This window comes from Brassica rapa, unplaced genomic scaffold, assembly GCF_000309985.2.
Source record: "Brassica rapa cultivar Chiifu-401-42 unplaced genomic scaffold, CAAS_Brap_v3.01 Scaffold0013, whole genome shotgun sequence".
Taxonomy (NCBI): Eukaryota; Viridiplantae; Streptophyta; class Magnoliopsida; order Brassicales; family Brassicaceae; genus Brassica; species Brassica rapa.
The window spans coordinates 57,501-67,814 of NW_022609959.1; the positions used below are offsets into that span (position 1 = coordinate 57,501).

The 10,314-nt window shown below is 47.6% G+C and overlaps 1 protein-coding gene across 1 annotated transcript; it reads left to right on the forward strand.

The window, feature by feature from the left end:
• The first annotated feature begins 3,913 nt into the window (after positions 1-3,913).
• On the forward strand, positions 3,914-5,395 carry LOC117129535. Its single transcript, XM_033282967.1, has 2 exons — positions 3,914-4,306; positions 5,198-5,395. The coding sequence occupies exons 1-2, from the start codon at positions 3,914-3,916 to the stop codon at positions 5,393-5,395; spliced, it is 591 nt and encodes a 196-aa protein (XP_033138858.1).
• The last annotated feature ends 4,919 nt before the right edge of the window (positions 5,396-10,314 follow it).

Below are 10,314 nucleotides of genomic sequence, written 5' to 3' on the forward strand. Positions count from 1 at the left end.
AGGTTATAGATTATAAGTAGCCGAACCATGCTTATCTAGACTTGATGTTAGGATATCGGCCTTATGAATGTGCATTGTGTCTTGTGTGGTTTCAGGATCGGACATGGACCGTGGTAAAGGAAAGGCACCATGAGGACTCAGGCCATGGGAAGATGTGTGGTGAATGGGTCATTGTAGATAGATGTGAAATACTGATAGCCTATTGTGCAACTTGTGAACTTATGTTAGACTAAGTGTGTATAACTTATTAGGACGGACCTAAGAATGATGTATGAATCTCAGTTTATATTTATACAATTGATTTGCCCCTTATGTTTCCTTGTTTAGATTTATTTTATTGAACCTCAGTTGAATTGAATTGAATTTAGAAAGATAAGACTTAAAACTTGACTCACTAGGACTTAGATTGAAAGGTTAAGGCCGCAGATCAGTTTGGGCTTAAGAGCCGGGATCGGGTCTTACAAGTTGGTATCAGAGCAAGTTTGATTCAAGGATTGGTTTGGGTTATGTGTTCACCACACATCCGACTGCTGGGTCTCACGGGTTATTTGTGTTTGTTTAGTTTGATGTTGTTTTGCTTAGTTCTAATCATGAGATGAGTTTTATACGTTTGGACTAACACTAAGTGTTTTTGCCTATGGGAACTAAGCGGACTAAGTCCCGGAAGGGCAAGGAAGCCGCTGGTGGTTCTGGACCGGTTATATGAGATGGGGCCAACCCCACTCAAGTGTTACTAACCCAGACGGGGCTGGTTAATGAGGTGACCGGGGAACCCTTAGCGACGTTCCTGCCTACTGAGGTTCAGGTTGATAACCTGGGCGAGCAATAAGAAGAGGGACGGGAGGAGGAAGGTGATTCCTCCCGTGCAGGTGATGGATGTGGTTAAGGCCATGGGCACTCAGATGTTGGCTTTCACGCAGGCATTTACCCCTTTTGTGAACTCATCGGTTGGCCAGATCACCCCAGCTCAGGCCACGGTTCAGGCAACTCAGAGAGCAGCTAGGACAGCTGGGACAGCAGCTGGTGTAGCTCGTGCAGCTGCATAAGTAGCTCGAACAGCTGTCAGGACCGCCGAGGACCGACCAACGGTCGAAGCTTAGGTAATGGAGATCGATCCACCAGCTCGTCCAGTTAGGAGAGTGGATTACTTGAGCCTTCTAGCTCACATCTCCAAGCTGGGTACGAAGCAGTTTGCTGGTAGTTCTGATCCCATTGAGGCAAACGAGTGGAGAGCAGATTGGCTCGGAATTTCAGCTCAACTCGTTGCGCAGAGGAGTACAGGAAGGACATTCCGGTTCGCTTCCTGGAAGGTGACGCACATAACTGGTGGTTAGCTCTGGACAAACACACCAATGGGACAATTGAGCGGTTCTCAGACTTCGACGTGGAGTTCAACCACAAATACTTCCCAGCTGAAGCTTGGGACCGTCTGGAGTCTCAGTTCCTAGACTTGACTCAAGGACACATGACAGTACGTGAGTACAAAGAGAAGTTCAACCGGCTCAAATGATATGTGGGTAAGGAGTTGGAGGAGGAGACGGTACATATACGTAGGTTTGTTCGAGGCCTAAGGGTCGAACTTCGAACCTATTGCTCTGTTGCTCACTTCCAGACAGTGTCTGAACTGGTGGACCGCATGGCTATGGTGGAGACTAACTTGGCCGAAGAGGCCAAACTGAAATCTAGGGGCCACACGGCTTCTAGTGGATCCGGAAGCGACCGGAAGGGAAAGAGGGACACGGCCGAAGGGGGCAAGGCCTCAAGTGATAGGCCGGAGTGTCCATCATGCGGAAGGCATCACGGTGGAGAGTGTTGGAAGGCAAAGGGGGCTTGCACCCGTTGTGGCAAGATGGGGTACTTTGCTCGAGACTGGCCTGGATGGTCAGAGAACCGTGGACAGGGCTCGGGGAGTGACCCCAGAAGCTATCATTACTGCAGCAAGACGGGACACCTACGCTGGGAATGTCCCAAGATGCAATCTGATGCTAAAGGACGTGGGGAGGCCAGCAAGCCAAGCCAGACCCGAGGTCAGACCTTAGCACCGCGTGTGTATGAACTGACCAAGGACGCAGCAGAGGCTGGACCGTTCCTAGCGATCACTAGTAACATTCTAGATCCATTCTTTTTCAATTCAGTAGATTGGCATGGTACGAAACTTAGACTGGATTAGATGATTAGAAAAGGGGGGAGGGGTCTTATGTAGGGACCCTATGTATTGGTGGTGTGAAAACACACATACTGTTTGATACTGGAGCTACACACAGCTTTGTGAGCCCATATAAGATCGGAAAAGGGTTGTTCCAGATGGGAACGGAGGATGATCCTTGCATAGTGAATGCGGCCGGTGGGCAAGTAATGCATTCATTAGGGCGAGTAAAGGATATCCCAACAGTGATCCATGATAGAGTTATGCATGTGGATCTGGTTGTTGTCTGCCTTAAGAATCATGAGGTGATATTAGGCATGGACTGGCTTGGATAGAACCGGCCCACTCTGGACTGTCACAGAGGAAGGGTGCAGTTTGAGAGTGGGATTCCGCTGGTTAAAGAGTTTGAGGATGTGTTTTGGGCACTACAGGGCATTCTCCTTGATAGGGCTGACCCGTTCATAATAGAACTAGAACCAGGGACGGCCCCAATGTCCAAAAGCCCATATCGTATGTCTCCGGCCGAGATGGCCGAGCTAAAGAAGCAACTGGAAGAGTTGTTGGACAAAGGGTTCATACGACCAAGTGTCTTGCCTTGGGGAGCACCAGTTCGTTTTGTGAAGAAAAAGGATGGTAGCTTCAGGCTGTGTATTGATTACCGAGGGTTGAATAGGGTTACTCTGAAGAACAAGTACCCATTACCCAGAATTTATGAGCTGTGGGATCAGCTCAAAGGGGCCAAATGGTTTTCCAAGATTGATTTAGCCTCAAGGTATCATCAGATCCCAATTGAGCCTAATGATATCTGGCAGACGGCATTCCGGACCAGGTATGGCCACTATGAGTTTGTGGTTATGCCATTTGGTCTAACCAATGCACCAGCTGCATTCATGAAGATGATGAATGGTATCTTTCGAGATTTCTTGGATGAATTTGTAATCATCTTCATAGATGACATACTTGTATATTTCAGAAACAAGGAAGACCATGAGAAGCATCTCAGGACCATACTAGGACGTTTGTGGGAACATAAACTCTTTGCCAATCTAAGCAAGTCTAGTTTATGGCAGAAGAGCATTGGGTTCCTCGGACACATTGTGTCTGATCAGGGCGTGTCAGTAGATCTGGAGAAGGTTCAGACTATACGAGATTGGCCGCAGCCTAGGAATGCTACTGAGGTTAGGAGTTTCCTAGGGCTGGCAGCTACTACAGAAAGTATGTCAAGGGGTTTGCGAGTTTGGCTCAACCCATGACACGACTTACAGGCAAGGATGTGAAGTTTGCCTTGAATCAAGGGTGTGAGAAGTGTTTCTCAGCTCTAAAGGATATGCTGACGAATGCACCAATATTGGTATTGCCGGAGGCAGATTAACCTTATGTGGTCTATACAGATGCGTCCATCACTGGGTTGGGGTGCGTCCTGACTCAACATGGGAAGGTGATTGCTTATGCTTCGAGACAGCTGAGAAAGAATGAAGGGAATTATCCGACCCATGATCTAGAGATGGCGGCCGTGATGTTTGCTTTAAAGATATGGAGATCGTATATGTATGGAGCCAAAGTCCAGATTCTAACTGATCATAAGAGCTTGAAGTACATTTTCACTCAGCCTGAGTTGACTTGAGACAAAGAAGATGGATGGAGTTTGTTGCTGATTATGATCTGGACATAGCATGCCATCCAGGCAAGGCTAACCTAGTGCCTGATGCCTTAAGCCGGAGACGGGCATAGGTCTCGGCCGAAAGAGAAGCGGATGAACTAGAAGGGATGGTTCGGTCACTACATCTAAATACCTTGGTTGGACATAATGAGCTATTGGGATTAGAGGCAGTGGATCAGGCCGATCTACTTACCAGGATTCAGCAGGCCCAGAGTTTGGATGAGAACTTGCAGAAAGTGGCTCTTAACGACAAGACGGAGTATCACATCACAAGCAACGGAACAATCTTGGTGAATGTCCGAGTAAGCGTTCCAAACAGCAAGGAGCTTAAAGAAGAGATTATGAGTCAGGCGCATAAGTCAATGTTCTCAGTCCACCCCGGGCTGAATAATATGTATAAGGATTTAAAAAGGTACTATCACTGGGTAAGGATGAAAACAGATGTGGCCGAGTGGGTGGCGAGGTGTCCTACTTGCCAGCTTGTGAAGGCCAAACATCAAGTGCCCAGTGGTATGCTCCAGAATCTCCCCATACCAGAGTGGAAGTGGGATCACATCACAATGGATTTTGAGACCGGTTTTCCTACGACCAGGAACCAAAAGGATGCGGTTTGGGTGGTGGTTGACAGACTAACCAAGTCGGCCCACTTCTTACCAATACGGAGAGGAGATTGAGTGGATCAAATCGTGAGGATTTACTTGGACGAGATAGTACGTCTGCATGGAGTGCCGGCTAGTATTGTCTCGGACAGAGACCCTAGGTTCACCTCTTACTTCTGTCAGGCTTTTCAAAAAGTCTTAAGAACAAGAATGAACATGAGCACAGTCTATCATCCTCAGACGGATGGGCAGTCAGAGAGGAAAATCCAGACATTGGAAGACATGTTAAGGGCCGTGGTGTTGGATTGGGGCGACTCATGGGAAAAGCATCTACCCTTGGTCGAGTTTGCCTACAACAACAGTTTCCATACTAGCGTTAGGATGTCACCTTATGAAACACTGTATGGACGGCCTTGCAGGATGCCATTATGCTCGACCCAAGTGGGGGAGAGGAGCACGTTGGGTCCTGAGATAGTGGAAGAAACCACTGAGAATATAAGGTTCTTAAAGGAGAAAATGAAAGAAGCACATGATCGTCAAAAGAGTTATGCAGATAGACGGAGGAAACATCTTGAGTTTGAAGTTGAATACTTGGTCTATCTCAAGATGATCACATTCAAAGGGAGGGCTAGAGTTTCTGGCAAAAGAAAACTAGACCCTAGGTACTTGGGTCCGTTCAGAATCATAGAAAGAGTTGGGGCTGTGGCTTATAAGTTGGAACTGCCACCAGCCATGGATGCGTTCCATAACGTGTTTCATGTGTCCCAACTCCAAAAATGTTTGTCTGATCAGGACATAATACTACCCGAGATCCCCACGGATTTGGATAAGAATCTGACTCTAGAGACGAGGCCGGTCCGCATAGTGGACCGAACAGAAAAGACAAGAAGGAAGAAGACCATTCCCATGATCAAGGTCGTGTGGGAATACAATGGAAAGCATGTAATCACTTGGGAAACAGAGGCAACGATGAAGGCCGAGTATCCTTAGTGGTATGATCAGGTGGTCCGCGAGGAAACACATGATGAGGATTCGAGGACGAATCCATCCCAAGTGGGGGAGACTTGTCATGTCCCCGGTCCAAAATAGAATCGTTGGGACGAGCCATGGTGCGGGAGACGCACCAGTCAGGTTATTAGACCAGTACACAAGCGTATCATGGCTCCGACATAGGGTTAAGGGCATCAAAGTGTTGAGACTTAACCAGGGTGAAGAAGGAATGGGTTTAATAGAGATGGACGAGTGATGTGGGAGATGGACGGGACAGTGGCCGAGCTTGGGCAGCTCAGGGAAGCTTAATGGGAGCGGCCGAGCTTGGGCAGGCAGTATGCATCAGCTCGTGGAGCTAGAAGGACTATCTCACTCAGCTGGGACCAGCTAGCAGTCAGCTCAACTTAGTTGGGCCGAGTGTTCATGTCCGGGACAGTTGGGCGGTTACAAGGATGGTTATGGTGGTTCGGTTAGATGGTGCGGCCACGGTATGGACGGTCAGTTAAAGGGCTTGGCCTTGGCTTCAGGATAGAGAACCGACAGGGACATGAGCAGTTGGAGGCAGTTGAGAACCGGTTTTGTAACACCCCGGATCCGGAATAAATAAAAGTTAATTAGTTTGCCATGCACCAATCAAACAAGAACATGCACGACGAACTAAAGAACTCTAACCAGATCAAAGATACTACTACCACGTGCCCGAACATTTGATCTTAGGTTCCCTGATCAGATCTGAAATCCTAAGATCATATGTCCAAGAACGGGTTTCCTAGCGATTCCAAGTTAAGGCTTTGCAACCCGAGTTTGAAACCGTTAGTTAGTTCGTCCCGGACTAGGACTAGTATCATATGGAATCCAAGAATTTCATAAACCTTTTCTTATTCATATACTTTATGTTCAACCACATCAAAACTTTATACATGCTCGGCCGAAGTTCAAAACTATGGTTTTGAACTTCGGCCGAGCATGTTTGCAAAAGGTAGCAAATCTACACCAACAGCTTTGTGCTCCTCCGATCCCAAATGGAACCTACTTCTACGGGTTACCTGCAAAACAAAGAGTCTAATGAGCAACTATTTTGCTCAGTGAGTCGGGTTTCCTAACAATTATTTATCCCCCCATTATGCATCAAACATTAAGCAACAAGGATCAATTATATTAAGAAATATGCAATGCAAAAATAAAGCAATCATGTAAACAAGCATCCACTCTTCACGAGTGGTTAGATCATTATTGATCATCGAGGATGTTGGGTCAAAAACGGTTACGACGGAATTACCACCCGAAATCCTCGGAGATCGTATTTCCAAAAGAGATAGTAAAAAGAAAGATATAATTTTCGTAAAATATAACCAATACGAAGTTTTTACGAAGAAGTATCCTTGAAGATTCAAACCAAACAAACCACGCTCGGTCGTTGCGTAATTACCGTGCATACACGCCGTCCGGTCGCTACGTAGCAACCAAGTCCGGGCCGATATCGGCCGCTACATAGCGACCGAACGTCCGACCCACTCGGTCGCTACGTAGCGACCCAGCTCGAGCCGAAGCTCGGTCGCTACGTAGCGACCGAGCGCTCGTCCCGCTCGGTCGCTACGTAGAGACCGAGCTCGAGCCAAAGCTAGGTCGCTACATAGCGACCAAGGGCTCATCCCGCTCGGTCGCTACGTAGAGACCGAGCGCTCGTCCCGCTCGGTCGCTACGTAGCGACCGGGCTCGAGCCAAAGTTCTGTCGCTGTGTAGTGATCGATACAACACCAATCCGTGCATTCTCGTCAAACCTTCAAATGTTATCTCCCGAAGACTGTAGCAACCTCAGTCCATCCTTTCCGCTATTCTAACTCATCGATCAAACATCACGGATTAGAAACCGCGGAAAGTTCGTTCTTTATCAAAATAAATAGTAGCAAACGTGTCGAGTTGGAAGACGGCCCAAAGGGACCTAAAACACGACTCGAGGCCCATCCGACGATTTCTTAACCAAAAGCCCGTAAACCGCAGCACAGTTTACGCTTGGTCCACAAGGAAGGATAAATGTCAAGTTTCCGCGGATAAATACGAAAGTTTTGAAGATAATTGTGAAGATCGGGAAAAATGGAATATCTCCATTTTATGCTATGACGGCTTAAGGGCAGAAGAGTAAAAGCGTAAACCAACCTTGGAGCTAGTATATAAGGAGTCCTAGGCGAGGAGCATAAAAAGAACTTTTTCAGAGCAAACTTAGCACTTAGAGCAATTTAGGCAATTTTCCGTTTTTGTTATTTCGAGATGCGACTCAATTAGGTTTAGCCGTCTTAGGGTTGCTAGAACTAGGAATCTTGCCGACAGCTCTTGAGCCCATGCTTATACCTGGTTGTAAACGCTCATAAGCAAATTCGGAATAAGATCTTCTTTGCTCTCTTTTTCGATTTCTTATTCTTTATCGTTGTTATTCTCGTGTTCTGATTGCTTGACGTGTGGTAATTAGCAGATATCCGGGTCCTCTGGGAAATTAGGGTTTTCCTAGTTTCCTTATTTAAACGAAAATCGACAGTGCGAATTTTGGTTCCCACAGTTTGGCGCTAGAAGGAGGGGGGGGGGTACGGATCAATCTAACCCGCAAAAGCCACATCACTCTCAATCAGACATGTCAGCTAACGATGCGGATAACGTGCAAACTCCTCTTATCAGAGGCAGCGGCACCGATCTCCACACTTCAGTAGCGGACGTATCCACGGCCAACGCACAAGCCAACGCCGCGACGCTCGAGGAGTTTAAAAAGATGTTCGCCACCTATGAGAAAAGGTCGGAAGAACAGGATAAGCTCGTGAATACCTTGACCAAACAGGTTGAAACCTTAACGGAAAGGACCCAAGCAATCCGTCCCCGCGGAACCACCAAGATCCACGGGAAGAGGCTCGACTTCGCTACCCCACTCGATAGATCATGAGTCGCGCGGGAACGACCTTCCGGTCAAAACCCTAGCGAGAAATCTCCCATCGAAAAGGGGAACCCTGAAAATCTTCCGCCCCCTGCAAAGGACTCGGAGGCTAACGAAGCCGAACACATTGACCTGGATCCTAGCGATGTCTCCAACGACACCGACGAGGACGTCGACAGACATCCAAGAAGGACCAGAAGCCGATCCGCTCGGGAAGGCTCCTTGTTCGAAAAACCAATGACGGAAGAAGAGGAAGTCGCCTATTGGAACGAACAAGAGGAGCTGGCTGAAAAGCAAACCGACCTCACTCGTAGTAAACGCCGACAAGCTTGGAAATCCACTGACGAGACATCGCATATCCGCGATCTTCGTGACTACATCACCAAGACTGCGGCAGAAGTGAGAGCCGTAATGTCTTAAATCCATCATGCTACTAGTGCTGCCCCCGAGATCGATCGACTACTGGAAGGAGCTCGAAAGACCCCCTTTTCCAATCGCATTTCGGACATGAGGGTGTCCGATCCGGGAAAAATCAAAGTACCAAAGTACGATGGTACGGCCGATCCAAAAGCGCACCTTCAGGCTTTCCACATCGCGATGGGAAGAGCAAGACTGAAGGACGGCGAAAAAGATGCCAGCTATTGCCGCCTGTTCGTCAAAAATCTTGAAGGAGCAGCGCTCGAATGGTTCGCACGCCTTCGTCGCAACACCATCGGGAGTTTCCGACAGCTCGCATCAGAATTTCTCAAACAGTACTCTGTGTTCCTAGACAGAGAAACTTCCGATGTTGATCTCTTGAGTCTCTCCCAGAGGGAAGATGAACCCCTCCGTGAGTTTATCAGTCGGTTCAGGCTGATAATGTCCAGGGTCAGCGGGATAAGCGACAAAGTGGCCATTGACGCGCTGAGAAAGACGCTCTGGTACAAGTCGAAATTCAGAAAGTGGATAACTCTCGACAAACCGCGAACGATCAATGACGCCCTCCACAAAGCGACGGACTACATCATAGTCGAGGAAGAAACTAAAGTCTTATCGCAAAAACATAAGGCGGCAAGACCATCCTCGAAAGACGAGGATAAGAAAGGGAAAAAGAAGAACTCTCGTAACGACAAGTACGTCCATCACGAGGGGGAAGATCTTCAGGGGGCGCATAACTATGTGATCAATTCGGATCAGGGCCGGACCACGGGCAACACATGGACTCGCAATCAAGGGTATGACGAAAACACCTTCTGCGAGTTCCACCAATCCCGAGGACACTCCACGACCAACTGCAAAGTCTTGGGAGCAAGACTGGCCGCGAAGCTACTCGCTGGAGAGCTCTCGGAAGTAACTAGCGTCAAGGATCTCATCCTGGAAACATTAAGACTCTTGTCTGCGGCCTCATCCGGCCCAAAAATCGTAAAAATTATCATCTTTCAAACACGCAAGGATACACGTATAATCCCCTAAACAATTGCGAGACGTCGCAAAAGTTAAAATTCGAGGATAATACTAACAAATTGTCCGAACGCGACCACCAAAACCTTACACCCCGTTCGTCGATTGGCCCCGACGAACACGCTAGCCGTCTTAAACAAACGCAATTCAATCACTCTTTTGATCTTCAAAACGTCCAGCACAAGGACAAAAGCGCGCTACAACAAAAATCCAAAATTTTGGTCTAGCACTTCCAGTTGACTCTGAGAAGATGCTCGATTCGTACCATACAAGTCATATAAGCCGAGAACCTATCGCGGACTTTAAATCGGTACGAGTCAGGAAGAAATTCAACATGAAAAACGATAGTCGGCTAGTCACCGCACAAACCTTAACCGAAAGTAAACCTAGGTCTTGCCCTAAACCCAACGCTCTGGTCTCAAACATCTCAAGGCATGATATCTAAAAGATACGAGATCCTAAACCATGTCTCTCCGTTTGTATCTCAATGTTCTCAAAAATCGTAAAAATAAGTAAACTTTTACGAAAAAAATCACGAACGAACCAACAGATCGAACGT

Bases quoted from the DNA above. Each gene is read 5' to 3' on its own strand.
- LOC117129535 (XM_033282967.1), top strand. From the start codon at position 3,914: ATGGTTCGGTCACTACATCTAAATACCTTGGTTGGACATAATGAGCTA. The intron at 4,307-5,197 runs GTGCCCAGTGGT...TTGTCTGATCAG, and splicing joins TTGTGAAGGCCAAACATCAA to GACATAATACTACCCGAGAT.